Genomic DNA, 11,617 nt, shown 5'->3' on the forward strand with positions numbered 1-11,617 from the left:
CGTCGCCTGCCGCCGCATCGAAGCCGGCGGATACTACATGACACCAGGCCGTTAGACGTGGAACATGGAACCCTGCATTATGTATTATCTGATGATAAGTGATGACGGCAACTTACTGATAACGAGGTCGGGATCAAACTCGTAGCCGATTGGCATAACAACTTCCTGGAAGGCATAGAGGTAGTCGCCGTCTCCCATCCCTTGTGTCGGCCAGGGGATGTTGACGTTCCTACAACGGTGAGCATAAAAGATCATATCATCATGATATTGTAGTTTGTTTCGACGTACTTCCCTAGACCAAGGCCTTCACCGCAGTAGTCCCAGTTGCCCTCGTCGCCGCCGGGATAGAAGCTGCCATCCCGGTAGACGTGGATCGAGATGTACAGTACGTTCGGGTCATTGTAGAACATCCTCTGCACGCCATTGCCTGGTACCGTTAGACCCATACATGCATCACGCTATATTATACTGGTAAACGGCACATACCGTGATGGACGTCCCTGCAGCCATAATTAGTCTATATCAAGCATCAACTTCAACTTTGCCTTCACTTACCAGTCCAGTATCATGATCTTGCGACACTTGTCCCCAAGAACATGCTGACATGCCCTCGCAGCCACAGAGACATTATTAAACAGACAGAATCCCATCGTCTTATTGCTCTCGGCATGGTGGCCGGGCGGACGAATCACCGCAATCGCGTTCTTGACTCGCTCCTCCGCCACAGCCTTGCACGTCTCAATTGCACCGCCGCACGAGAGCAGCGCAGACGTAAACGTCAACGAATTAAAATAGATAGAGTCCCGCGTATGTTCAAGCTCAAGCAGTTCATCCTCCGACATATCTACCCCAAGTTAGCCAGGAAAACAAACAAAACCCATTTTCTCACTCACCCTTCGTGCTTTTCACAAACTCATAATGCTCCTTGGTATGCACCAACATGATCTCTGCCTCCGTCGCATCTCTCGCCTCAATCCTCTTCAGCGGCTGAGGCACCAATGGCCCCTGAAACTCCCCTCCATCAGCAATCAGCCCAGCCCTACCCAGCTCTCGATAGATATAATACACACGCCTGGGGTCTTCCGGATGCACGTCCAGCGTAGGCTTCACTTCACAATGATACCGCATGCGATTATCATAGCAATACCCCGTCGGAAGCTGGGCGCGGTGCAGCGCCCTACTACGCCCTTCATGGTGATCAGCAGACCAATCTGAGTCCTCTGCCTCTTCGTCTGCGATGGCGGTATCTGCTTCGGTCTTGACGTGGTGTCCTGCCGCCACAGTGGGCCGGGGGGTGCCGGTAGTTGGATCGTTGTTGGGAGTCGAGATGCCTGCCTGGTGGTCTTCAATCTCCTTCAGGAGTTTCCCGGGACTATGCACTTTTTGGTGGAACGTCGCTAGTAGGGACTGGGTATGTTCCTTGGATCCATTGGGAGCTTGTATTTGTGCTTCTGGCGTGAGCGATGCCTCTTCTGCAGACGGAGGAGACGGACGACCGCCGCCGATGGGGATGGTGGAAGTTGATGTGGGAGCTGGGCCTGGTACGGATGCTGGTACGCGGGCTTCGCCCATGACCACGTCTTCGTCCCCGTCCATGATGCTTGGTACGTATAAGATCGCTGAGAGATGATGGGAATGAAAAAAGGAAGTCGACGGTCAGAGCTCGATGGTCATAGTACGAGCTAGAGATGGTATCATGTAGGAAAAGACGGGGCCGCGGAAAATACTCAATTCTGCTGGTTCTTTTCTTCCTCCGCGGGTATGACAAGGCAAAAAACAAAGCTCGAAATGAGAACCAAATGCGCTAGCTCAACTCCCCATCAATGTAATGTTTGAGACCTCAGCTATAAAGAAGAAAGGAGAACAGTAATTGACTGGCTATTAGGCAAAAGGTCCAGAAGCCAGGCAGGCGCCTTTGGGCATCAGCACGCCAATACGGCCAGGGCAGTGTGTATAGAAGGTATAGATGCACGGCAAAGACGTCAGCGGCGCCAGATGCACATAGAGCGAGAGCTATGTGTGGCCTGTAGCCGCCAGAGTTGCCAATTCCAGGGTATAAGATGCAGACAGCCTGCGACGAAGAAGAAGATGCAGTGCAAGACGCAGCAGCCAGTGGATGAAGATCGAGCAAGTCAAGCAACTTGATGAAGCTTTGAGGGCGTAACTTTCTGGCCTTAAGAAATAGGAGTCACGTGATATAGATAGTTAGCTGTTCACGTGATAGACCTTGCTCGCGCGCATTTTGCAGTTAAAGATGGCTTACGATGATTAGGGGTAGGTTAAGGGTAGCATGAGAACAGTTTGAGAGCAGATATATAGATCAGTTTGATGTAAATGGATTCAAGTTGAAGATTGAGAGGTTCAAGGATAAGGCGAGATTGGAGACCGGCCTTGAAACAGTCAGACAAGCCCACTACAGGTACGTTTTATCAAGACATGCTATGATGCCAGCTGGGGATACTGAGATAGTGGCATTGATTTCATATTTATCCATTCTTATGAATATTTCAGCCCATCACAGGCAAAGAGAATTACATTCTTTTTTTTATTTACTTTTCTGGGGTAAGATGGTATCCACTTTTGTTGGTTTATATTGATAGTGGGATATAGGCAGGAAGAGAGAGAAATGGGAAACTGGTGGTGGACCTAACTAGAGCATGCTCCGTTGTTCCGCGCTTCCCGTTAATTGCTATTTGCTGCCAGAGTCGACCTTGGCAATGTAGGCTGTGAGAGATATGGGTTAGCTCATGCCCTGAATTCGGAGCAGACAAGACAACGAAGAGGGGAAGCTTACAGATGAGGTCAACGACACGGCGAGAGTAGCCCCATTCGTTGTCGTACCAGGAGACGAGCTTGATGAAGTTCTCGTTGAGGGCGATACCGGCACCGGCATCGAAGATGGAGGAGTTGGTATTGCCGTTCATGTCAGTGGAGACAACGGCGTCCTCGGTGTATCCGAGAATACCTATACCATCACGTTAGACAAGTTATACCCCCATTGAGAGAGAAGATGAAAAAAACAAGGAAACATACCCTTAAGCTCGCCCTCGGAAGCGGCCTTCATGACCTTCTTGATCTCGTCGTAGGTGACTGGCTTCTCGGTGCGGCAGGTCAAGTCGACAACGGAGACGTTGGATGTGGGCACACGCATGGACATACCAGTCAGCTTTCCGTTGAGCTCTGGGATGACCTTTCCGACGGCCTTGGCGGCACCGGTGCTGCTGGGGATGATGTTCTGGGCAGCGGTACGGCCACCACGCCAGTCCTTGCCGGAGGGACCGTCGACGGTCTTCTGGGTGGCAGTGTAGGAGTGGACGGTGGTCATCAAACCTTCCTTGAGACCCCAGTTCTTGTGGACGACCTTGGCGAGGGGAGCAAGGCAATTGGTGGTGCAGGAAGCGTTGGAGAGAACCTGGATATCGGAAGTGTACTTCTCCTCATTGACACCCATTACGAACATGGGAGCATCCGCAGAGGGAGCAGAGATGATGACCTTCTTGGCACCTCCCTTCAAGTGAGCGCTGGCCTTCTCGGTGGTGGTGAAGACACCGGTGGACTCGACGATGTAGTCAGCTCCAGTCTCGGACCACTTGATGTTGGCTGGGTCACGCTCAGCGTAGAACTTGATGTGCTGGCCGCCAACGATGAGGCCACACTCGTTGTGCTTGATATCATCTTTGAATTGGCCGTGTTGAGAGTCATATTTTAACATGTATTCCTGGTCGATCTATGTTAGCACGACAACCAAGTCATTGCATCAATGCACCCCAGACAGACATAGAACATACGGCGTATTTGGTCTCAATGAAAGGGTCGTTGACAGCAACAACCTGGATGTCTGGGTTCTCGTAGCTGTAGCACCGTAGTCAGCTATAACTGTCCTTCTCTCATGGCATCCACCCCCGAATCCCACTTGTCGAGGCTCAACTCACGCATTGCGGAAGACAATTCTGCCAATACGACCGAAGCCGTTGATTCCGACCTGGGCTCCTGTTAATCTGACGAACTGCAGTGCAAAAAGGGTCGTTTTTCTGCTATTGTATGTACCTTGACAACCATGATGGCGGGATGATTCTGTATAGCGGGGTAGCAGTTAGTATCCCACCACAACCACCAAACACGGCCATCTCGGGGTCGACGGAAGCCATCGGCTTACCTAGATAAGACGTGAAACGAGCTCGTAGACGAGAAGACGGAGGACTTCTGAGATGGTGATAGTGAAGCAGAGAAGAAGTAGAGGAAAAGGAGAGAGGAAGAAAGAGGTGGAAGGGAGGCGGGCGAGGGGCAGGCAATAAATAACGCGCTCTCGGCCTCCGCCCCGACTTGCTTTCAATCTCTTGCTAGCAACTGACGCAACAGAAACTTAACCCTGGCAGCCCTACCCAGCTCTCGCTCAACCACAGTTTTCAAGTACTATTACAGGCCTACGGGCTACGCTACCGTACTACGGAGTTGGTTTGGTGTCCGCGGGCTCTCCTGACACGCCGGAGAACAACCGCCCGCAGGCATCTCCATCTACCTTCGGCCGCTGAGACATGGATGGCGGGTTGATCATATGGAGACGGGGTCAGTCGGACAGCTTCCTTTCCACTCCCACGTCTTCCTTTCCTCCCTGGCGAAAAAAAGACTCCCGAGATGTCCCGCTACAGGAGGTCGGGCGGGTAGTCGTGGACAACGCTTAGTCTTTCAGTTAGTTACCCACCCGGATGGTGTTTTTCCCTCTGCTTCGATGGACTTCTACCGCTGCAGCTCTCTGTTTCTTTCCTGGCTTGCTCTGCTCGCCAATTGACCAGTTTCAATTCGTCTTTTGCGTCCAACAAAACTTCATCTCAGCTATCGAATATCAATTCCTTCATCTTATTTTCCTTCAAGGTTTGCGGTTTCGGCGGCAAAAAACACTCTGCTGCATTGGGCAAGTTTGTCCGATCGGTCTAATGTTGATCCACAGAAAGAGCCGGACAGCCGAATGGAATGCATGGAGACAGGAAGATATACAGTGATGACTTCTTAAATGGATAGATTGGGTGTTATGGTGGCTGATTTGTCTATATGAAGTCGCTATCGTATATAGGCGCACCTCGAATTGGACAAGCTCTAAGGGCGCTGGCGTGTTTGCGGAGTAGACCATGCTGGACATGGTCACGCTTGGTCACAAGCCGGTAGTTCCTCCCTGGGAATGGCGGCTCAGCATCTGGCCCTACTTTAGGGCAGAGTAGCATTACATCACCTTCACCGCCGAACGGGTTGCAGTGAACTATTAGCCTTAGCGATCGGAATCCCTCAGGCCCAAACGCCCATTGAACAAACTTGCCAAAGTCCTGAATCAGGTGTCGATGTAAAGGTCGAACGTTAGAAAGCCTCCCTATGCGTTCTAATTTCTGGAAGGCGGGATGAGGTATATAGAAGCCTCGAATAAGCAACACTTTCAGGCTGCCCATAGTAGTTAGCGGAGAGAGAGCTGGTATCTAACAACACCGACATATTAGTATCTTCCCATACCATTGAATCAACGTCAAAACACACCAGGTATTTCGGCTCATAGCCGACCCCGAGTAGCTCCAAATCCAGATGCTTCAAAGTCAACCTCTCGGGTTCTATCTCGTTGTGGTACGGCGGGTCAAATGAAAGATTCGGGACACAGTACGGTGTTGGAGCAACATCTAGACCATTAGTTGTGCCGGGAAGAGAGTAGAAAACAAATGACTTGAGTGTCTTTCGGTGCCGAAGGAGCGACCTCCAGAGTCGCTCAAGACCAAATGCCTGTTCTATCGCAACGAATATGTTTTCGAGTGCTTCGCATTCCTCGATAAAACTTGCTAGATCATGGCACTCATCCGTCGGCAAGTACCCAGCTCCAGGTAAACATCCGGAATATGCCTGCACCTCCAACGTTCGTAGATGCAAAGGTCGTCTCTCAGAGCTAAGTAAGTGCAGGAAATCTTCCCAGAAGAAACAGGATCTTAAAGACAGGGTGTGCAGCACCTCTGGATTCAAATCCTCGAGTAAGCTAACTCGGCCATTGTTGAATGTATATCCTTCGAGTACGAGATGCTGTATATTCGGGAACCGGAGCTGATCATTTCGACACGGCTTTAGCAGCGCCTCCGTGAAATGCTCGTCATCGATATCATGTTCTTCGCCCAAGAGCTGCCAGTATATGCAGCTGATTTCAAGATACTCCAGTTGACCGCAGTTGAGGTTCACGCAGTCCCGGATATTCTTTACTTCGGATTCATGATTAATAAACGTGGATTCTTCCACATTAAGTATTGCCAGGCGTTTTAACCCGGTAAATAGTTGAGGGTGTTGTAAATTGCAATATTCACGGAACCCAAAGCGGAGCTGTTCTATAAAAGGCTGTCTGGTAGGAAGATACCCCCCCTCTCCCATGATCTCAGGTGGGATAACGTCTTGCCGGGGCCAGCTTCCATAGTACATTCCTATGTCAGCTCGCAATTACATTAGTTGGGGCAGGCATTACTAACCTAAAACTCTTCAAATATCCCTCCCTGCATCTTATTAATATGGACAGTATCCTCTGCCTGGATTCAAGGTTGAATAATTCAGGATAGAATTCAGGGTCGCCCTCAGGATCTATCCACCGCTCCTTATCTGCTTGCTCGGCACTACTGAGGCCTTGGTAAGGGTCCCAGTCACCAAAAGAATCAGCCATACTTTCATTGCTATCGAAGTTGGTGCAATAGTGGTTGAGTGAGTCGGTGCAAGGGGAATAGTCGTCAAAATCAAAAGCATCAGGCCCAGTTGGAGAATCCGTGCATAAAACTTGAATGTCCCTGGTATACTGAAGTACTCCCGCTCTCTGGTGAGCCCTGATTATGCCATTATCTTTCGTAGCGGTTGAAATAAAGATATTTCTGTATAGAAACGGATTTGTGACCTCGTTCCAAAACCGTGATACTTCGGACAAGCTTTTCAGGTCAGCCCGATCATCAAGTTGTGATACGACCGTCCGAAGGATATCCAGGGGGTAATTCTCCAGCATGCTGCTCCCATTGAACAGCAACTTATGATATCAAGGAAAACAAAACGAAGTTTGATGATGGCTCTCGAAAACGTTGATTCTAAAACAATAAACATTAATATTTTAAGGGGTGATGAAAATGGTATGACTAAGCAGAGATAACAGCTTGCTGTCGGATAAGATGCAAGCAAAAGATGTACCTTATCTGAATTGTTTCTACCAAAATATATTCTGCTAAATCTATAGGATGCTTCTTTATTTATCAACGCAACGCCGAGGACAGGACGCATAGCCGATAAGAATGAAAGGAGGACAGCCAAGCAAATAATAAAAAAAAAAAATAGCAAAAAGAGGAAAAAGAATATTCATAATACCGGCATGAAAGGAAGAAAACAGCTTTGCCTCATAATGTCACAATTCCCAATCCCGTTCATCCACCCGGTCCGGCTCCAAGACAAGAAGAAGTTTTGAAAGAAAATATGTCGCCTCAGTGTCTTTTTACTCTACTCCTCCTTAGCACCGCCCCTCCAGTTCTTCTCAGCAGACTCAACGCTGGCCTTGTCGGTCTTGACGGGTGGCTGGCCCATGCCCATCATTCCACCGCCAGCCTTCCATGGTCTCTCAAGATCACCCTTGGCAGGAACATTGAACAAGTGGACCTTGACGATGTTGCTCTCAAGAGCGCTCTTGATGGGGATAATGGACTGCATGAGCAATGGGTTGGTGTATTTGAAGTATAGGTGCATGACGGCCATCATGCCGACGCCCATGAGCTGAGACTTGAGGGCGGCGCGAAGCTGTTGCTTGTCGTACTCCTGGACGGTGGTGACGACGGGACGGGGTTCATCTTGGGAGCCCATGGCTGGGGGCTCAACATACTTGAGAGTTTTAAGGTCTATATCTTTTGTGTTAGTGGGTGACAGTTGAACGTAGCCTGAACTGAAGATTGGTTAGGCGTACCTTTCTTCTGGACAATGACGGTGTAGATGTAGTAGTAGAGTGCTGCAATGGCAATGTTGGAGGCAATGTACATGGTGCGAACGCCGAGGAGGACATCTGGGTTATCGAAGGGGATCTTCTTCGACACCTGCATCATGACCAGGATGATGGCAAGGTTGGTTCTATAACCAAGCTGTTAGCATGCTTTCTTCAACTCTCCCAGCCTCTCAAGGCCCATCCCCAGATGCGCACGCGGGCTCCTTGCTATCTGGTCAAAATTGAGGGTCCGAGGAGCTCTTACATTTGGGGGCTAAACATCGAGAAAGCCATGGTGAACAGAGATGCAACCAAAGACGGCAGACGACAAGACAAGACAGAGAGTAAGACGACGGATAGTAAGACGACGGTGCTGCGATCCCAAGGCTGCGAAATTTATCCTGCTTCCTCCTTGCTAAACGAGAAAAAGGGCTGCTGAAAAGTTTTCCATGCGGCCACAAAAGCGATAAGTCACGTGAAATATTACATAATCTGATATCAACTCCTCGCCAGAACTTCAAGAATGAAGCGGACGAAGAAGCGCACAGAAGAGGGAGAAGATGGTGGCCGAGATGGAGACGGGGAGGGCAGAGATGCTCGAAGCGAAGACGCATCGCCGTTCGGAGCGAGGCCCCCCTGCAAGAGAGAGTAGCTCCAAAGCCGTCTTCCCTGGCAAGAGTGACTACCTACGCTCTATATGTGACGTTGGACATGCTCGCAAGATGGCCTCTACCAACTAACTACCAGCACTAACACAGGCTGCTGAGCATCTCGACAGCGACTACTGACCACCACTAACTCCAAGCAGCGACAGACTCACTCCTACCGCCATGCTATCCGCTCTGTCACCGACCTGCCACCGCCGCCACTGCCTCCCTCCTTCACTTCGCGCTGCCTGTCGCCTTCACTCCCGCTTGCTTCACCCTGCGACAACCGCCCGTCCGAAAGCGGTCTAGCGTCCTTTCTCTCTGCAAGCAAGGAGGAAAAAGTTGAAAAAAAAAAAAAAAAAAGGGCCCACGCTATGACCAACATCGACCGACCGTCCACTGAGGAAGATAAACTTACCTTACTTAACATCTTTATCCCTCCAAAACCCTCCAACTTAACTTGCCAGGCAGCAGAAGAAGAAATACACGCGAAACGCACCACGCTTTGCTCGCACCCTCCCCCACTCATACAAAAGCACATCAGCTCCCGACGCACCATAGCACCGCTCGCATCGCCTTTTCCCGTTTTCACACGACGATAAAGACAAGGATACAACCATGCCAGGAGGCAAAGGAAAGTCCGTGGGAGGAGGAAAGGCCGCGCCCAAAGATGCCAACGGCAAAGGACCACGATCGCACAGTGCAAAGGCCGGACTGCAGGTTCGTTGCTCGCCCCTTAGTGAACGATAGCTGAGTCGGCTATCTTTTCATGTCTTTTTTATCTCCGTCTTGGGGGGTGAACGACACGTGTTTGTTGGTCGTGTATACACACAAGACCACAACGCGCATCGCAGTCGTTTATCTACCGGTTGATGCGGCGATAGATGCTGACCGGTGGTTTGTTATGTAGTTCCCTTGCGGCCGTGTCAAGCGATTCCTAAAGAACAACACACGCAACAAGATGCGCGTCGGAGCAAAGGGTATGTTATGATTTTATTTTCCCCCCTTCCCTATTCCACCATGGACCCCGAATGCTAATACGTCCTTTTCTTGCTCCCCACAGCTGCCGTCTATACCACAGCAGTGCTCGAGTACCTGACCGCCGAAGTTCTGGAGCTCGCAGGCAACGCCGCCAAGGACCTGAAAGTCAAGCGTATCACGCCGCGACATCTCCAGCTCGCCATCCGCGGTGACGAAGAACTCGACACTCTCATTCGCGCCACCATCGCCTACGGAGGTGTCCTGCCACACATTAACAGAGCCTTGATCACCAACGCCGACAAGAAGAAGCACAGCTAGAACACCTTCTCCCTGTCCAACCCCCATCTTCCATATCCATACCCATACCCGTCAAACTGTCTTCGAACTGTGACAAACCACTTGTCTCTTATTTTTTATCTTTTTTACTTCTTTTTTTCTTCTCTTAACGCGGCGTTCTGCTCGTTTCAACCGGTCCTCTCCGAAATATCCATACCTCAACTCACCTCTTTCCCGTGCTAACCAGGGCTTAAACGCCGCCTTTGCTTCCTCGTGTGTTGCTATTATATGAATTACGCGTTGCACGCGCTGGTCTTACTTTGACGTGGGCTTCAATCTTTATCTCTCTATACAATACAGCAACGTATACGCTATGCTTATGCCAGAAAAGAAAGAAAAAAAAACCAAAAAAAAAAACAAAAGAGACTCCGTCTCTCTGACCCTTACCCCTTACTTGCTTACCTGCTTTCCACTTTCACGTCGTGTTTTGTACGATGAACGGATGGAAGAAGTCAGTAGATTCCCAGGTAACCAAATGAAACTGCTGCTCTCCCAGGTCGATACCCACGCGGCACAGCCAAGGTCAGCTAGCCGGCCCAGAGTCAAAGTCAGCCAGCTTCGTTCTGTCTTTTTGTGTCTTCATTTATATCCTCTTCGTCCCCCTTTTTCTCTGCTCTTTCTATTGCTTCCTTTTTCCTTTTCTCATGTTATTTTAGGGCGCTGTTTAATAGTGGGTGGTAGATGGGAATGCAGTGGGAGGCTCTGGCTTTTAAGGAACAGTTTCTATCTTAGCAATCGAACCAAAACTGCTTGATATAAAAAAAATGGATGGCTTGTATGATCTTTTTCTTGATTTTATACTGCTTGTTTGACTTGGTGTGCGGTCGTTTATCTTTTGTGTTTCTCGTATTTGTAATTGTGATGTGGATGTAGAGTCAAGAACAACCTCGTATTCGTCTAGAGCAAGTTGTTATAGATGCAATATAGTAAAGTATAGAGTAGCAAAGGGTTGATTGAAAGACTTGAGAGGCTTATCTATGAAACTTGACTATCAACTTCAGCAAGTAAACAACCACGAGGCATCAATATGAAGTAGCAGGTAACATAGTAGACAAATTACCACAACATCGACAACATCGACATCGACATCGTCAACAAGCATGAACATCAACATCAACTACCAACCACTACATCGACAACCACAACATCAACAACAGTATCAACATCAAGTAGCAACAAGTAGCAACAACATAATACCTATCTACATCACTATCACTATGACCGTCAACCACCAACGTCTCCTCAGATTGGAACATGCTAGCTGTCTGGCCGCGTGGGCACTACAACTGTAAGCATATCTATTCCAGATATCTCATCATAGGAAACCCAACATCTTCAACATCGTCAACTCAAACGTGATATGTAGAGGCAGAGCATGAGGATTTGTCACTGTCCGAAGACTCGAAACCAACGTGTAAAGATGAATCAAGTTGTCACTGTTGCGAGGGAAGGGAATGGGTTGTAAGTGCTTTTGTGTGGGTGGGAGTGGATGTTCAGTGTGGAAGTCATATGTATGTGTATGCAACGCGTACCGCGCATCCACTCCATAGGCTCAGATCTGGTGAGAATGCACTTTGTAGCAAGACTCACAACAGGTCCCTAAAAGCCGAAGCAGTGGGAACTGTGCGTGTCTGTTTGCTTTTTGCTCTGTTGTGTATCATCATCGCCATGTGTTCCTTGCAATGTAGAACATTTG

General features: G+C 49.3%; 6 protein-coding genes across 15 annotated transcripts; 2 read left to right on the forward strand and 4 right to left on the reverse strand.

Annotated features, from left to right (window-relative positions):
- Positions 1-885: 885 nt before the first annotated feature.
- Positions 886-1,596, reverse strand: TERG_12145 (uncharacterized protein; the record flags this gene model as incomplete). Its single annotated transcript, XM_047751147.1, has 1 exon — positions 886-1,596. One exon carries the CDS (start codon positions 1,594-1,596, stop codon positions 886-888), a length of 711 nt encoding a protein of 236 aa, XP_047606266.1.
- Positions 1,597-1,947: 351 nt separating this feature from the next.
- TERG_04402 (glyceraldehyde-3-phosphate dehydrogenase) lies at positions 1,948-4,392 on the reverse strand. 10 transcript variants are annotated; one of them, XM_047749768.1, is made up of 7 exons: positions 4,157-4,392; positions 4,048-4,074; positions 3,933-3,982; positions 3,789-3,852; positions 3,034-3,718; positions 2,795-2,965; positions 1,948-2,724 (listed from the first exon to the last, which is right to left on the reverse strand). In XM_047749768.1, the coding sequence occupies exons 2-7, from the start codon at positions 4,057-4,059 to the stop codon at positions 2,690-2,692; spliced, it is 1,017 nt and encodes a 338-aa protein (XP_047606267.1). In that variant the 5' UTR covers positions 4,060-4,074; positions 4,157-4,392; the 3' UTR covers positions 1,948-2,689. The 10 variants fall into 10 exon arrangements, with proteins under 10 accessions (XP_047606267.1, XP_047606275.1, XP_003235346.1 ...); XM_047749776.1 differs by having other exon boundaries at positions 2,795-3,718; XM_003235298.2 differs by having other exon boundaries at positions 4,048-4,392.
- A 957-nt stretch (positions 4,393-5,349) lies between these two features.
- Positions 5,350-6,438, reverse strand: TERG_04403 (uncharacterized protein; the record flags this gene model as incomplete). The annotated part of the gene is made up of 1 exon (XM_047748247.1): positions 5,350-6,438. The coding sequence occupies one exon, from the start codon at positions 6,436-6,438 to the stop codon at positions 5,350-5,352; it is 1,089 nt and encodes a 362-aa protein (XP_047604224.1).
- Positions 6,439-7,485: 1,047 nt separating this feature from the next.
- Positions 7,486-8,251, reverse strand: TERG_04404 (uncharacterized protein; the record flags this gene model as incomplete). Its single annotated transcript, XM_003235300.1, has 3 exons — positions 7,486-7,877; positions 7,943-8,103; positions 8,223-8,251. 3 exons carry the CDS (start codon positions 8,249-8,251, stop codon positions 7,486-7,488), a joined length of 582 nt encoding a protein of 193 aa, XP_003235348.1.
- A 971-nt stretch (positions 8,252-9,222) lies between these two features.
- TERG_04405 (histone H2A.Z) lies at positions 9,223-9,903 on the forward strand (the record flags this gene model as incomplete). The annotated part of the gene is made up of 3 exons (XM_003235301.1): positions 9,223-9,324; positions 9,515-9,584; positions 9,668-9,903. The coding sequence occupies 3 exons, from the start codon at positions 9,223-9,225 to the stop codon at positions 9,901-9,903; spliced, it is 408 nt and encodes a 135-aa protein (XP_003235349.1).
- A 331-nt stretch (positions 9,904-10,234) lies between these two features.
- Positions 10,235-10,675, forward strand: TERG_12146 (uncharacterized protein; the record flags this gene model as incomplete). Its single annotated transcript, XM_047751148.1, has 1 exon — positions 10,235-10,675. One exon carries the CDS (start codon positions 10,235-10,237, stop codon positions 10,673-10,675), a length of 441 nt encoding a protein of 146 aa, XP_047606276.1.
- Between the last annotated feature and the right edge of the window lie 942 nt (positions 10,676-11,617).

This window comes from Trichophyton rubrum (genome assembly GCF_000151425.1).
Source record: "Trichophyton rubrum CBS 118892 genomic scaffold supercont2.4, whole genome shotgun sequence".
Taxonomy (NCBI): Eukaryota; Fungi; Ascomycota; class Eurotiomycetes; order Onygenales; family Arthrodermataceae; genus Trichophyton; species Trichophyton rubrum.